Source organism: Apium graveolens, chromosome 9 (assembly GCF_009905375.1).
Source record: "Apium graveolens cultivar Ventura chromosome 9, ASM990537v1, whole genome shotgun sequence".
In the NCBI taxonomy this organism is placed as follows: domain Eukaryota; kingdom Viridiplantae; phylum Streptophyta; class Magnoliopsida; order Apiales; family Apiaceae; genus Apium; species Apium graveolens.
The window spans coordinates 55,243,023-55,260,998 of record NC_133655.1 but is presented as its reverse complement, the minus strand read 5'-3'; the positions used below and the strand labels follow the sequence as shown (position 1 = coordinate 55,260,998).

The window sequence follows — 17,976 nt, the reverse complement described above, 5'->3', positions numbered from 1 at the left end:
CCTCGGGAAATACTTTCCCAGAAACAACTGACTAAATCTCTCCCAGGTTATTATAGCATCTGTCTCCATGTTTTTCTTGGCCTCCCACCAGTAGTTAGCTTCTCCTTTCAGAAGGTAGGTAGCAAATACAGTTTTCTGTGCCTCATCGATACTCAAAATCTCAAAAGATTTCTCCATTTCCTTTAACCATGCCCTTGCCTCAACTGGGTCGGCTGATCCGTGGAACTCAGGGGGCTTAAGGGACTTAAAAGCCCTGAAAGAGTTTGCCACTGCATTGTTACTTCCTTGAGGGGGTGGGTTGGGTTGACGTTCTAAATTCTGCCTTAGGAGTTGCATAAACTGACCCATGGGATCCATGCCTGGGTTTGGTACTGGTTGCTCAACCTCGGTTTCTCCTTCTTCAGCCTCTATCTCAAATCCCTCAACATCATATGTTTCCTCTTCTTCTTCATACAGGGAGTCATCCTGTTCCACATAATCCTCATCTTCCTCTTCACTGTGTTCTTGGTTTCTATTGTCCTGATTATGGCTTCCCTGGTCCTCAGACCCAGGGTTCGCCCTAGTTCCAATCTTTCTTGGCGGCATGATTCTGATAATAATAAAAACAATTATTGGGAAAATTCAACGTTAGGTCACAATCATATACAACATTGTGCCTTGCACAGCTCTTATAATGGGGAGAACGTATAACGCAGTTCTATTATTTTAAGAAAGTTCTAATACGAAGTGCAGTAATAATAATAATAAAACAGTGATCCCGTCACTATGGAACTGAACTGAAAGGAAACAAATATATACATAATGCGAGAATACATAGTTTGATCTGGTCAAAAGTACAACAGTGCTACAGTCATCTGTCCCAAAAGTGATACACAAGAGTCTATCTGTCTAGTCAGAAAAAGGGATGCTATATACAAGTTAACTATCCCGGAAAATTGGCTCTTACTAAGGCCTCGGCTAACTAGACAACTAGACTATTCCATCATCAATCCTGAATCACACACCGGAACGGGTCAGCTCCCAAACCCTTTCCATCGCATGACGGAAGATATAGTCGGCCTGCCGCCTGGAGATCCTACCATGCCTGTCCCCCTGGAGAGATCCGAGTCTCGCTCGGGACGTGAGCTCTATCCCCGTAAGCTCCCTCCTCAAGGATCGGGGTATAGAAGCCCTGGTCTCATAAGCTCGGGTACGCCTACCCGCCCTCTCTGCATCCAACTCCCTCCTGGCCTCATCCAGTCGGGCCTCGGCAACAGCCACTCGGGTCCTCAAAACATCCTGAACATATCCATGAGCTAACGAAGACTGCCTCTGGGCAGGGTCAAGAGGTGGTGAATCCGGAGCCGCTGAGGGTGCCTCCTCGGTCTGCCTAGGCTCGGAAGTATGGGTCTCTGAGCTGTCATCATCAGGAATCCAAGATAGTGGTGGAGGGGTAGGGGCTCTGACCACCGGAAGTGTGGGTAAAGGGATACCAGCATACACTACCATAGATCCAACACGCTACTCAGCTACTGGGACCTCACCGGGTCCTCCTCATCTGGAATAGCAATAACCTCTGTCGCTGACTCCTCTGAGGGGTCCTCCTCATCTGAAACAGCAATGACCTCCGTCTCAGGCTCCTCTGAGGGGTCCTCCTCATCCTCCTCCATCTCAGGCTCCTCCTGATCCTCAACATCTAGCAATGCCTCATCATGCTCACGCTCGAACATCTCTGGGTCCTCTATCTCAGGCGCCTACACATTAAACGAGCTAAGTTACTATCATGATACTTATAAGGGTTCCCGTAAGGGTTTTAACTGTCAGCACTACTTTAAGTAGTCCGACCATGAACTTGGCAAGAGTTCTTATTATCTTTGTGAGTTTATTATTATATCGTCGCATCATCTCTGAGGTTTATAACGCTTAGCTCTGATACCATTTCTATAACACCCCCAGATCCGGGGTCGGGGATCCGGGTTGTCACGGTCTTTCTTTCCACAATATCACTTTACTTAATTAATAATAAATAACCTCATACTGTGACCCCACACTAACACACACCACAACCCGTTATAGTCTCAGAGATGAAATTGAAATAAGTACAAGTCTTTGAATCCACAATTTAAAATTATTACAACCCAAAACGATTACTTGATAATTTACAGTTAATTGCCATTATCTGCCACAAGTTATAATTATACATAATTTGATTCTCAAAAGTAGATGGTCTGAACTACAATGGATCTACCTCTGCAGCTATAGCAGCTACAACATCATCGGGAAGACGCGGGGCGCTTCCCACGCGCTTGCGCTGGGTCTGCTGGAGTCTGGCCATCTCTCCTAACTGTTGTTGTGTGATGAAGAAATAAAGCAAGAGTGAGCCTTACAGCTCGCAAGATAATATGTATAGTGATAACAATAATATAAGTATCTAAATGGATACTTGATAGCATCTCTATCATATGCAAGATAATTACTTACTAGATATAAGTAAAAACAAGGAATGAAGTTACCAATACTTCACCACACTTATATCATATATAAAGCTACTTGAACTGCCACCGTTCAAAGTATTATAGGTTTTAAGAAAAAAACATCCCATAGATGAGACCACAAGTTAAGACTTGAATAGATTCAATCTTTGAAAGATTATTGAATGAAAAAGTTATGAGATGCTTTATTTAGTCCCGGTATATATATATCCACATATATATACCCCTTTAAACATTTCCTGGAACCTCTGTTATGTAAAGTATGAACAGAGTTCAAAACATCCAATGAATTTTGGAAAGGAAAAGAATTTTGGCATAAACCCGATATCTTGCTGATCAGGCAAAGATACCAATAAGTAACCTTTTCTACTGTAGATGGATGAATTCCTCACCGGTCATCACCCTGGCCGCATTAGGACCTCGCGCTCGACCGTACCCCGACCCCTCACGCGTTATTGGACTGCCACCCAGCCACTTACACAATATTAGACCGTACCCCGGCCTGTCGCTTATGCCGACTCAATGAGATGGGCTTACTTCCCGAACGTTGGGCAAGTAATCAATTCATTTACCAAATCTGCAACCTCGTTGCGAATATAAAATACACCACAGAGCCGGATTCCCCAGGTTTTGAGCGAGTATTTAAATCCCCTTTAAAAAGGAAGATCTTAAATATAAAAATGAGTTTTGGGATCCGCTCTGACTTTTAAAAATCATTTTGAAGACTCGAAAACACTTTAAAGAGTGTTTGGAGTAAGGCTGATTTAATGAAGTAAATCAGTCCCCAGAATATTTAGAAAATGACTGAATATTATTATTTAATATAATATTCCCAAAAAGAATAATCTTTATAAAAATAATTGAAGTAGAAGTATTAAAACTTATACTTGAAATAACATTAAATAACCAAAGATATACTTATATGAAAGTATTATCTTTATTTGAATAATCGAAAATAAGTTTGATTATTGAACATTATTCTTTAATAAAATAAAGAATATATCTCAGCAAATAATCGGAGTCATAGATCCTCAAATGAATATTCAATAATATTCAATAAATAATATAAACTGAGTCATAAGCCCTCGAATGAATATTCAAATAATATTCAAATAAATAAATAAAAGAGTCATAAGCCCTCGAATAATATTCGAAATAATATTCAATAATAAAATGAAGTTTAAAGTTATCGAATAAACCTTATTCGATTAATAATTTGGAAAACTATAACCATATATATATATAAATATATATATATATATATATAAATATCCATATCCATATATATAAAATCTACTCGGGATCCTCGACTCCCGGTTTTTGAAAATATTTTCACCTTTGGGTCCCTATACTAAGGGTATATGCAAGATACCGCTATCCTCTAGCATAGGTATTATCAACTGAACCAACAGATATATATTTCAAGAATATGAAACAGGCATGCATATATACCATATCACATGCTACAATATATCGCAAGAATTTGCTAAATAACCAACATGCATCTATCGCAAGATAATGCATATACAAGTGTATACATCACAACAACAGTATAACGGATAGAAAACTTGCCTGAGCGACTTGGGGGTGAGAAAGGCTCGGGACGAGTCTGATAACCTATAAACAACAAGTAAGTTGGAATTAAACCAAAATCACTTGTAAATCTATGCTTTAACTAACTTAGACTCTAATGCTAGTTTTGCGCTCACCGATTAGCTTAAGTCACTCGGGTACCCTCGGCTCCACCATTTTTAATAATTTAACCTTTACGAGTTTTAAAGCGATTCCTTCGCGAATGACTTACCAACTGCCTAACACACTTACCATAAATGTTTCACACATTAAATAACCCTTTTTGGTCTTTAACCTACATTCCAAAGTAAGGCGAGGGAAAAAGTTTCGTCCGCGAAACGCCGTTACTTGAAACGGTCGTTTCTCCTAAACCGTAAATCGGAATCGGACGAACTACATATCAAAACGAAGCTCGTAACATGAGCTATCTAAACATGGCAGTGGTCACAATCTAGCAGGGGGTTCTCGGGTCCTAATGCTATGCACAAAAACAGTCCAAAGAAAATCGGACGTTACGACGGCTATGTTTACGCGATTTCCAATTTTTAAACCATCCACAATCAACCCAAATCAACCTCAAATCCAACATACAACCATCCTCCATCCTTATCACATCATAACCACCCCAACCAATTCAATTTAATCTTTCATACTTATGCTTAAACTTAACTTTAATCATTCTTAAGTTTCTTTAAATCAAAACCACAAAATTACCATTCCATTACACTACCATTCCAAATCTCAAACTCTAAATCATAACAACAACTACAATATCAACCCACTACTCAAAATCACCTTATAATATATATGAACCTAGGGTTTGGAAATGGTATACCTTCCTTGAAGTGGTGGGTGGAGCTAGGAAGCCTTAAGAAGCTTTGAGAAGCCTTAGGAAAGCTTGGATCTTCAAGAAAAACAAGAAAAAGTTCAAGTTAAAAACTTGAAAACACTATTCATTGTCTTCTTCCTTGATTAAATGAAGAAGTTAGAGAAAGAATTAATGGCTTAAACTCATGATATAGCCATAACTAAGCATAAAGATGATTAGGGAATTTTCTTACCAATTTAGGATGCTTGGATCTTGATTTTGAAAATTCTATGCCTTGAAAATGTGTAAAAGCCGAGAGCAAAGTGAAGAACAAATGCCTTGGTTGTTTTTGATTTTTGATGAAATGATTTTGCTAGCTTGGTTGGCTTGATTTGTATTTGATTTAGCAAATTACTACCTTGCCCTTGAATTTGTGTGGTCCTTATTCAACCACACCTCCTTCCTTCCCATGTCATGCTTACCTCATCCTCATGATGTCATCCTTCCTTCCTTGTCTTCTTTCTATTGGTTGGATGACATCATTCCCATTAATCCCTTTGATTAACTTCCTAATCGTTTGCCTAATGACCGCTGATCTGTTATACGGTTCGCTTAACTTTCGTTCTCGTTTATCGTTTGAAGGATCATACCCGGGATCTTATTACTTAGGTTCCATTAACCTTTCTCAATACATTATATTCCTTTTTATGATCCTCTATCATAATCCTTTAATTTAAATCCTTTTTATCCTGTTACCTTATACTCAATTCTCTCCGTATCTTGTGGATTTCCGGGAAAAACCAAAGTGTTCGGAATTGGATTCTGACAATATTTACATACACTTATATACTTCATAGAGTACTAATAATATCCCAGAATATCCATAACAGAACCCCTACATAGTGTGGCGTGAAAAGTTTTCTCATTCAGCTAAAACACTATTCACAAGGGTTACAAAAAGTTGAAAATTTTTGGGGTTATTACATATCTGCTACTTGTTGATCTGTGGGAACAAAATGCAATTCCACTGTACCTTCATCCACATGTTCCCTGATGAAATGGTACCTGATGCTGATGTGCTTTGTCATAGAGTGTTGAACTGGATTACCTGTCATAGCAATAGCACTTTGATTATCACAGTAAATAGGGATTTTAAAATATGTTAACCCATAATCCAGTAACTGATTCTTCATCCAGAGAATCTGTGCACAGCAGCTTCCTGCAGCAATATACTCTGCTTCTGCAGTTGATATGGAAATTGACTTTTGTTTCTTGCTATACCAAGAAACCAACCTGCCTCCAAGAAATTGGCAGCTTCCACTTGTGCTTTTCCTGTCAATTTTGCAACCTGTAAAATCTGCATCTGAGTAACCTATTAATTTAAAATCTGATTCTCTAGGATACCATAATCCTAGATCAGCTGTTCCTTTAAGATACTTAAAGATTCTTTTTACAGCTGTTAAGTGAGGTTCTCTTGGATCTGCTTGAAATCTTGCACAAAGACAGGTAGCAAACATGATATCTGGTCTACTAGCAGTTAGATAGAGAAGTGAGCCAATCATACCTCTGTAATCAGTAATATCTACTGAATTACCAGTATCCTTATCCAGTTTTGTTGCAGTGGCCATGGGAGTGGATGCACTTGAACAGTCTTGCATTCCAAATTTCTTCAGCAAGTTTCTGGTGTACTTAGATTGACAAATAAAAGTTCTTTCTTCACTCTGCTTGACTTGAAGGCCCAGAAAATAACTAAGTTCTCCCATCATACTCATCTGATATCTTGACTGCATTAGGTTGGCAAACTTTTTGCAAAGTTTGTCATTTGGAGACCCAAAAATAATATCATCAACATAAATCTGGATCAAAAGTAAGTCCTTGCCATGGTTGAGATAGAACAGTGTTTTGTCAATAGTTCCTCTGTTGAATCCATTTTCCAGAAGAAACTGAGCTAAAGTCTCATACCATGCTCTAGGAGCTTGCTTAAGTCCATAAAGTGCTTTATCAAGCCTGTAGACATAATCTGGATGTTTGGAATCTACAAAGCCTGGAGGTTGTTCAACATATACTTCCTCTTCCAATTCTCCATTGAGAAAATCACTTTTCACATCCATTTGAAAGACAGTAAACTTTTTGTGAGCAGCATAAGCCATGAATATCCTTATGGCTTCTAACCTAGCAACTGGAGCAAATGTTTCATCATAGTCAATTCCCTCCTGTTGAGAATATCCTTTTGCAACCAGCCTTGCCTTGTTCCTTACAATTATGCCATCACTGTCAGTTTTGTTTCTGAATACCCACTTTGTACCAACAACCGATCTATTCTTGGGTCTTGGCACTAAGGTCCAGACTTTGTTTCTTTCAAATTCATTCAACTCTTCCTGCATTGCTTGCACCCAATCAGCATCTTGAAGAGCTTCTTCCACTTTCTTTGGCTCAGACTGAGAGAGAAAAGAATTGTAAAGACATTCATTCGAAGTACCTGTTCTAGTTCTGACACCTGCCTCAGGATTTCCAATTATCAAATCAGGTGTATATGATTTTGTCCACTTCCTTGCAGATGGAAGATTTTCTCTAGAACTGGATGCTCCCCCATGATTCATGCTGTCTTCGGTTTCATTTTCTGATGCTCCCCCTGAAACTATGCTCTCTGAGTTGGATCCTTCAGCATTTAGATTTTCAGTACTGTCAGTACTTGGCTTATCAGAACTTGACGAATCAGAATTTGAAGAGCCAGATGTATGTTCTGATGCTTCTTGAGATGTGATAATATCTTGAGTATGCTCCCCCTGCATTGGTGCATCTTCCTTTGACGTAGTCACCACAGTTTCAATAACATCAGAGTTTAATCCATCAGAATTTACAGTATCAGGACTTAGACTGTCAGGACTTGAGGTATCAGAATATGAATCTTCATTTTCAAATCTCAGCTGATCATGATCAATGCAATCTTCAAGTCCAGTGATCTTCTTGTCATCAAAAGAGACATTGATAGATTCCATGACCACTTTTGTTCTCAAATTATAGACTCTGAAGGCTTTTGTAGAAAGTGGATATCCAACAAAGATTCCCTCATCAGCTTTTAGATCAAACTTGGATAGCTGTTCAGGATGAGTCTTGAGAACAAAACACTTACATCCAAATACATGAAAGTATTTGAGATTTGGCTTCTTGTTCTTCACCATCTCATATGGTGTTTTTCCATGCTTGTTAATGAGTGTTGCATTTTGAGTAAAACAAGCAGTCTGCACAGCTTCAGCCCAGAAATAGGTTGGAAGCTTTGCTTCTTCAAGCATTGTTCGTGCAGCTTCAATGAGAGTTCTATTCTTCCTTTCAACAACTCCATTTTGCTGTGGAGTTCCAGGAGCAGAAAATTCCTGCTTTATTCCATGATTTTTGCAGAACTCTTCCATTATCAGATTCTTGAATTCAGTGCCATTATCACTCCTCAAAATTTTCACAGAATCTTTGATCAATTTATCCAGATGTTTGACATGATCAATCAGGATAGATGCAGTTTCACTTTTTGTGTGCAAGAAATACACCCATGTGTATCTGGTGAACTCATCTACTATGACCAACGCATATTTCTTCTTTGCAATAGACATGACATTCACTGGACCAAATAGATCAACATGAAGTAGATAATAAGGCTCAAGAATTGATGATTCAGTCTTGCTCTTGAACGAAGATTTTCTTTGTTTAGCCTTCTGACATAAGTCACAAAGACCATCAGGAACAAACACTGATTTTGGCAGTCCTCTCACAAGATCTTTCTTGATCAGTTCATTTATCTTGTTGAAGTTTAAATGAGAGAGTTTCTTGTGCCAATTCCAGCTTTCTTCAGTTGAGGCTCTACTTACTAAACAGATTGCAGAACCATCAGAACTTGTTGAAAGCTTAGCTTCATAAATGTTACCACGCCTGAATCCCTTCAGAACAATTTTTTCTTTAGATTTACTAACTATTTCACAATGTTCTGCAAAGAAATCAACATGATAACCTCTGTCACAGATTTGACTTATACTCAGTAAGTTGTGTTTAAGTCCAGAGACCAGAGCTACATCTTTAATGATGACATTCCCAAGATTGATATTGCCATATCCCAAAGTTTTTCCAATGTTGCCATCTCCATAAGAAACACTTGGGCCAACTTTCTCCACAAAGTCTGATAGCAGGGCCTTATTTCCAGTCATATGTCCTGAACATCCACTGTCCAGAACTAAAATATTTTTCCTGTTGCCCTGCAATCAAAAAGACCACTAATTATTAGTTTTAAGGACCCAGACTTGCTTGGATCCTTTGGCCTTTTTAGGTTTGTTAACATTTGCAGCAGATTTAGCATCAGATTTTATGTTAACAGTTTTCTTATCAGAACTTATACTACCAGACTTTGAATCAGAACTTACACTAGAAGGAACAACAGAAACTTTCTTTAAAAAAGGTTTTATTTGATAATAATCATAGTACAAACTATGATATTCCTTACAAGTATAAATGGAATGCCATAAACTACCACAATGAAAACAAGGATTTTGTGGTTTGTATCTAACAGACTGACTCTTAACTCCTGATTTTGAAGATAAGGAGTTAATATTCTTATTTTTCCTGCAAAAAGAAGCCAGATGGTTAGAACTTCCACAGTTATGACACGCTTTCCTAGGAGCATCAGGAACAGATTTATAGTTATTGCTTTTATTCACACCTTCCTTTCCATTCCTGTTTTTCCTAGGTGATTTTACCTTGTTTGCATTCTTAACATCTTTCAGCTTATGCTTAAGCTGCTTCTTTGTCATTAAGCCAATGTTAACTTCAGCTGTCTTTTCCTGTTTTAGTTTGTCAGAAGCTAATTCCTTTTTAACTTCTGATTTCTCATTTTCAGATTTTTCAGTTACAAACTTAACAGATTTTAACTTCGGCTTTTGCTTATCAACAGGCTTAATTTCTACAGTTCCTTTTTCATTTTTATTTTCTCCATAACCTAAGCCCTCTTTCCAGTTTCCACTGCTTAGCAAATTTTGAGTTGTTTTGCCAGAGTTAGTCCAAGTTCTGATAATCTCTCTCTCCTTTTCTAACTCAGTTTTTAGAGATTCATTCATTTTTAGCACTTCATCCCTAACATAAAAAGCATCATCTCTATCCTGCTGAGTTTGATGGAACATGACTAACTCTTTTTCTAAGAAATCATTTCTTTTCCTAAAAGCAAGATTTTCAGAAGTTAATCTTTCACATGTTAAAGTTTGATCTCTATAACTAACAAACATGGTTTTAAGATATCTTCTCAACTCATTAATATCATCAGTATGAAAAGCATAAGTAGTCTGAGGTACCTTTGTTTCAGCAGCTTCAGAACTGCTCTCAGAACTTGATTTATCAGCATTTGCCATCAATGCATAGTTCTCCTCACTTTCAGAGTCTGAGGTGTCTGTCCAGCTTTTCTGCTTTGTGACAAGAGCTTTGCCTTTGTCACTCTTGGTCTTCTTGCAATCAGGAGATATGTGGCCTTTTTCACCACAATTATAACATTTAACATTAGCGTAATCTCCTCTGTCAGACTTTCCTCCTCTTCCTTCAGATCTTCTGAAATTCTTCTTATCAGAACTTATGCCTTTTCTGGAAAACTTCTTTCCCTTCCTGAACTTCTTGTATGCAATCTTTGTGATTCCTTTCATCATAAGAGCACACAGCTTCATCATCTCCTCATCAGCATCAGTTTCAGGCAAGCTTTCAGAATCTGAGTCATCATCACTCTCAGAACTTGATGACTCAGTATCAGACTTTATGATAAGAGCTTTACCCTTGTCTTTCTTTGAGGAAGGTGGTTTGAGGGATTCCTCTTCAGCCTTGAGAGCAACTGTCCTTGACTTTCCTCCTTTCCTCTTGCTTCTTTGTTCCATCTCAAGTTCATGAGTCTTGAGCATTCCATAGATTTCATCAAGAGTTGTTTCATCAAGATTGTAGTTGTCTCTTATTGTTGTTGCCTTCAAATCCCAACATTCAGGAAGAGCTAACAGGAATTTAAGGTTTGTATCTTCAAGATCATACTCCTTATTTACCAACGACAAGTCATTCAAGAGTTTGACAAATCTATCATATACATCAGTCAATGACTCATTAGTCCTAGAGTCAAAGTGTTCATACTCTTGAGTGAGTATTGTCTTCCTGTTCTTCTTAACTGTTTCAGTTCCTTGACACCTTGTCTCCAGTGCATCCCATATCTCCTTAGCAGTCTTGCAGTTGATTACCCTGTTTGACATTACATTATCAATGGCACTATGCAATAAGTGTCGTACCTTGGCATCCTTAGCAATAGATGCTATATCTTCAGCAGTGTAATCACTCTTTTCCTTTGGTACGGTCATTGCTGCTTCACCTGCAACTACAACAGCGAGCTTGGTAGGTTTGTGAGGCCCTTCCTTGATTCTATCAAGGTATTCTGGATCTGTTGCTTCCAGAAACATGGTCATCCTTACCTTCCATATGGGATATTCAGATGGTCTCAATATGGGAACTCTGATAGTCTCATATCGACTCTGAGTTGATGTCTTTGATGATTCCTCAGTTTTGGTAGGCTTAGTTGGAGTTTCTGTGTCAGACATGATTGTGTTTGGATCTTTAACTGTATGTGTGTTAACAGAAGGCTCTGATACCACTTGTTAGGTCACACTTTCACTGTAGAGGGGGTGAATACAGTGTTTATTACAATCAAATCAAACTTCAAGAACTTATGTAACAGAAAACAACCTTTATTGAAACAATAAACTCTGTTACAATCTGGAACTGTTATCTCTCAGTGATGAACAAAATATCACGAGAGCTGCTAGGGTTATAGTAAATAATATTCTCGATTATGATAACACTTATAGTGTAAACCCTATGTCTGTGTTTATATACTACACAGTTACAAGATAATCGCTAATTGATATGGAATATAATTCTGCTTCCTAATATATATCAATCAGATATCTTCTATTCCAAGTATTCCATTCTTCACGGAATTCCTTCTTCATGCATATCTCTTCTTATGTTTATCTTGATCTTCTTAACTTTAATCAGCTACTGTCCTTATCTGATCGTCCTTCAGCACTTAAGTTCTGATATCTATCTCCTGATGCTTATCTCCTGATAACATAAGTACTGATATCCCTTAAGTTCTGTCGTCCAGTATAAGTACTGATCAGTTAAGTACTGATTTGTTCTGTTCAAATAATATCTGAAATCTAAACATAAAACATATTAGCCAAGACATTATCAAATATATCTAACAGAAGTGCAGTTCTTTTCATATATAAAACACTCAAATAGCTTATATACTTTAGGTTCAGTTTTAACACTTGATATTATGAGTGTTGTTTAGCCTATGTTATACACACGTAATATGCTTATACACATTCCTGTTTCAGTTTAGTCTCTACACTTGGTATCAGAGCGGGTGAGGTTGATCCACCATCGGAGGTGCTGAAGCCAGTGCGGGTGGAGGCGGTCCTCCTGGCGGTGACACTGTTATGGGACGCTGTCGTGTTTACCCAGAGATTTTATCAACGAAGGAACCTGTTAATGTGGATGGTTCTTTGTTTGGGTTGTATGTTCAAATTAATGGTGCCAATCCTCGGTATGGCGTTCCTCCAGGATTAATTGATATATATGATGCCTTGTGGGAGTCCAAAAGGGAAAAAGACTGTAATTGAAAGGATGGTGGTAAATCTACATGTGTAGCATGGGATACATGTGTAGCACGGGGCTGCCGAGATATATAAGTCGAGCCAGATGGGCAAACAACCAGATGGGAAAACAAGAAGCGTGCCAGACGGGAAAATAAGAAATGTCGTACGGGCAAAGAAGCAAAGTGCCAGACGGGCAAACCATAGCCACACTGTCTCAGTTGAATAGCCATACGGGCTCAGATTATTAGCCATACGGGCTCAGTCGAATAAACCATACGGCAGGAAGGATTGCATGATGACAAGTTTCAGATTAAGGTGGTGATTGTTGGAATATAATCTGAAACTTATGTTTTGAAATTGTTTTGTTTTATTTAGTTAAATAAAAGTTAATGTGTGTTGGGACTTAATTTTAATAAAAGCTTGAATGATGTAAATTGTTCCTTGTAAATAGCAGCTATAATAGGTCTTTAGGCCTTAGAGTATTTTCAGAAAATTATGGGATGAAACCAGTAATAGTCGAAACGTGCTAGGAGTGAGTAGGATAGTTGCTATTTTAGTCGTCACAAGCGAAAGACTGGACACTCAACAAAGAAGGCAAACAAGTAAATTTTAAGGAGATGTTTAGTTGACATAGCTGCTAATTTTAAGATCCCCTTTGTTATTTATTTTCGGAGTAGTGTTCATTATGTTTTCCTCTAGGCCTTCATTGGGCACATTTTATCATCAAACAAAGAAATGTTAAGACAGAGTTATCAGCACAAGGAATTTTTTAAGAATTTCGTGTTGTATTGAATCAGGGTAGTGTTCTTTTAGCACAATTTGAGAGAAAATAACACACCTATAAAAGTTGGATTATTTGGTGTTAGCTATGCATATGAGATGTGTTTAGCAGCAGGGTTGTTTTTTCCTACAATTTTTTATTTTTTAATTATATATTAACGGTAATATAAAAAAATTGTTCCTTGTAAATAGCAGCTAGAATAGGTTGTTAGAGTATTTTCAGGAAGTAATGGGATGAAACCAGTAGTAATGGAAACGTGGTAGGAGTGAGTAGGATAATTGCTATTTTTGTTCTATTTATTTAAGTCATATGTAATTTATCAATTTTATTAATGTGAAGTGCAGTTCTTTTCATATATAAAACACTCAAACAGCTTCTGTACTTCAGGTTGAGCTTTAACACTTGATATTATGAGTGTTGTTTAGCCTATATTATACACACGTAATATGCTTATACACATACATGTTTCAGTTTAGTCTCTACATAGACGTGGTAGTTATATCTTGTCCTTTTCACCTGAAGTAATCCTCCCATTTTGTCAAGTAATTTCCGCAATTTACGTTTATCAGATTCCTGGTTAACAGTTATGAGCCATGTTGATGCAGATATATACCGTAGACATCTTCTCTTGCTTACACTTATGATGCAAATTACAGGTATGCCATGACCGGACAGTTGACCCAAAAAAGTGATGTGTATAGCTTCGGCGTGGTTCTGTTGGAGCTTCTGACCGGAAGAAAGCCTGTCGACCATACAATGCCTCGTGGCCAACAGAGTCTAGTCACTTGGGTGAGTCTTTCTTCTTAACTTGATTTAAGGGCAAAACCACACATGATAAAAGCTAAAAGCTCGCCACTGTTTCATTTTTATCACTTAGGCAACTCCAAGATTAAGTGAAGACAAAGTTAAACAATGTGTGGATCCAAAGCTCAAAGGAGAGTATCCTCCAAAAGCTATTGCAAAGGTCCGTGGCCTATGTTTTTCACCAACTTAAATTATATGTATTTCGGAATAGTTGTTACAAGTGACCCATTGTGTCTTTGTTTTGCAGCTGGCAGCTGTAGCAGCATTGTGTGTGCAGTATGAGTCCGAGTTTCGGTCAAATATGAGCATTGTAGTGAAGGCTCTCCAACCGCTTCTCAGGGCTGCTGCCCCAGCTCCAGAGATGTAAAGAGAATAAATACAACTTGGGTGTTGGAAGTACAACTACTTGCAAAGTATGGTACATTTATCTCTTAGTATGCACTTTCTATGTATAACATAACATTCATTTGTTTCAGGATTTTAAGCTATATGTATGTGGTTTCTGTATGCTATTGTAAGCTCTCTTGTTTGTTATTTGTTCATGAAGTCTTGTTTCAGATATTGAATGTCCGTTATAAACCTGAAGAGTTGGTGTCTATAGTTTGTTTCCTGGTTTGAACTTGTAAATCAAAGGGGTGGAATATTCTGTGCACTTGTCATGTATTACTTATGTTTATTCTTTCCAAGGGGTGAAATTTTCCGTGCACTACTTTCTAAAAAAAAAACTGTGCACTTGGGTGCTTAAATCAAACTGAAAAAAAGTAATATTTTCCTGGTACTTTGATCCGCCAAATTTAAGCTACAAACACATCCAAAAAAGAATTCAAGTTTTTGTACAATAGACAATCCTGCAATCGGAAAGCGCTCAACAAGGAGACATCGGAGAAAAAACATGTATTAACGCAGTCCTAGAACCACAAAAATTGTTACAAATTTTTTTTACAAATTAATATGGCATGGGTGAGATGGCAATATGAAATAATTTAATTGATGTTATTATTGTGAATGCAGGGATTCATTTATATTTAGTCAATAAATATTTGATGTGTGTCATTTCTAACTATTTTGGGAACTAATCTTGTACTCATATCATTTCCATTAACATGAAAGATTGATTTTACTTAACTCTAAAATATAATTATAAATATCAAAATTACAACAATATCCCTTTAGTTAAGTATATACTACCTCTGTCCCAAAATAAGTGTTGTTTTGACTTTTGACACGTTTTTTAAGGTACTAAAAAAAGATATTTGCATATATTTTTTTTAAAATTTTTTTTTCTTGAATTAAAATTTTACATTTATATTTTTATTTAGAAAAGAAAATTTATAAAAAAATATGTATACAAATACCTTTTTTTAACACCTCAAAATACATGTCAAAAGTCAAAGCGACACTTATTTTGGAACGGAAGGAGTATAATACTAGCATGAAAATCCGTGCGAGGCACGGGTCATATTCTAGTATAACTTCTAAAGTTCCGAGATGTCGGAGTATGTTCAATATTCATAATATGTGGTGGTAGTGTTGTACCTTAGCTATGTGGTTACCTTGTTATTGATGAAAACCGGTTCAGTGTGTAACCTTGTTACCTTGTTATCATCCATAATTAAGTTAATTTTGAATTACGGAATATGTAACTTTAATACTGAATATATGGCATGTGTAAGATTTATTCAATTTTTCATTTAACTTTGGTTTTGTTGCACCTTATTGTACGAGATTGTGTACAATGTTCATAAAAAGCGTAAACCGGCTTAATTTTGTTTTTGTTCAATTGTCATTTATAACTCATTAGGTATAATAGTTAAATTCGAGAGTACAATAACATAAATGACTACTAAACTTTATGCAAGTAAAATCCTTATGTACCCGGCTAACATAGTTTTATCCTTACATACCGGTTTTGGTGTGAAATGTGCATTGGTACATAGTGCAGAGGACATAATAACTGAGCTTGGTTCATGCTGTTATTGGTCGTGCATGTTAAGTTTTCTCTTCTGTATATGTGTTTCAGTTTACGATGCTCCTCACTAATTTAAAAGCTGCAGAAATGAAGTTTAATTTCAATTTTTACTGAAGGTGTGAGCTATTTCACAGTCTAATCTAACTTGCTTGTTTTATCGTATTGGTATACTAGTTTACGACGAAAATTGTTCTACATTCCACATATTTATTCCCACAACTATTTTTACCTTCAAAAGCAATTGAGACCCACTAAGAGCTGACAAAGTGCTTGATATTTTCTACAACCTAAAGTTGTAATAGGCCATCGACATGTTCACGGTCCCAGGTTTAGGGTTTTGACAAAAGGACCTTTAATAAATAATCAGTGTTAGACTTCACAAAAAACTTTATACAAGATAATTTTAGGCCATATTTTGGCTCCAATTAACCATTTAAATCATTTTCCACGATATTAGAGCCTTATAAGCAATGTTCTTAAAATCCCCGATTTAACTGATTAATCCTCTATAAGGTGGCTGGCCGATTTGATTTTTGGAATCCAATCTATCCTTCTACGATTTTCTTTATCGATATATATATATATATATATACATATATGCAAGTGCTCAAATACAAATCAATACTAGAATACAAACTACAAACCAATAAAAGCCACATATTTAATCTCCTTCTCTCTCTTCCATGGGCACTACGTATTATTTTCCCTTTGTTTTTAATTTGACTTTTCCCGTTAATCGGTTAACTTTATTTAAAAAAAAATTATCATATTTTTCTCCATCTCCCACTCATCGATTTGCATAGCATATTTGCTATATTTTGACGAAAAATCAGTATTTAAGCTTAACTGAATCACTAAGGTGAAATCAATACTATTTCAGGAACTAGTAGATTTTAGTGATTCTCGTAGGCATAGTTACCGAGTTATCGCCGAAATATATCAAAAATGGTATTCATATTGATTGTTGGAGGATGTAGAATATTACAGTGAACTTAGATTTTAAAAAGAATTCACCAATTAACGGGAAAAATTCAATCAAAAATAGAGGGAATCAGGTGGAGTTGTGTGTGTGATGGTGTAGTTTGTAGTTTGTATTTTAATTTAGTTTGTATTGGCATAAGACTCTCTCTCTATATATATTAATTTATTAAAATTAAAATATTAAATTCATTAAAATATGAATAATTATAAAATTTATGATATAATAAATATATATTTATTAGTAAATAATCAATATAATCATAATAACATATTAAATAATATTTAATATTAAAATAGATCTGATTTTCACTCCGATTAATCCTTCCTATTATTACCCGATTTCCTATTAATCTTAAATCGGTAGGTGAATCGATTAGGTCCGATTTTCAATTTTTATAACCTTGCTTATAAGAGTCACTTTCCATCGTACATTGGTATAATTAACATTTTAACATCACATACATCCAATTTGACATTTTTTTATCACCTCATGGTATCACTATCACACGAGTCAATTTTAGCCCACATTTATGCTTTAATCAACCATGTAAGTCAATTTTTAACATATTAGAGTTCCTTTGTAACCTATAAGAGTCAGTTGGCACCTAAATTTTATTTTAACAAAGTAAATTTTTAATCAAATCCTTGTGGATCAATATGTTTAAAATATTTATTTGATTTTATCACTTCTTTTCATTCATAATATCTTTTGTTAGGATATTTTTACTTCAATCAGTGTATAATTTTATTATGCACATTCATAGGAGAAGTAAAAATTGTAGTCAACATAATTCTTTTATGTCTTTCATATTATAAAATATAGAAGTATTATGACTTCTATGAGTTTTTGTGAACATTTTTTAATTCTTATGTTTAATTTTATTTGTTAAGTTACAATATTTAAAATATCAATAATTATTCATTACGTT

General features: G+C 36.2%; 1 protein-coding gene across 1 annotated transcript in view; it reads left to right on the top strand.

Annotated features, from left to right (window-relative positions):
• LOC141685462 (PTI1-like tyrosine-protein kinase 3) overlaps positions 1-14,533 on the top strand; it is a 55,306-nt gene extending 40,773 nt beyond the window's left edge. The window contains exons 4-6 of the mRNA XM_074490561.1: positions 13,950-14,082; positions 14,171-14,257; positions 14,345-14,533. Coding sequence (XP_074346662.1) covers positions 13,950-14,082; positions 14,171-14,257; positions 14,345-14,464 — 340 coding nt within the window. The 3' untranslated portion in view covers positions 14,465-14,533. The remainder of the gene's footprint in view (positions 1-13,949; positions 14,083-14,170; positions 14,258-14,344) is intronic.
• The last annotated feature ends 3,443 nt before the right edge of the window (positions 14,534-17,976 follow it).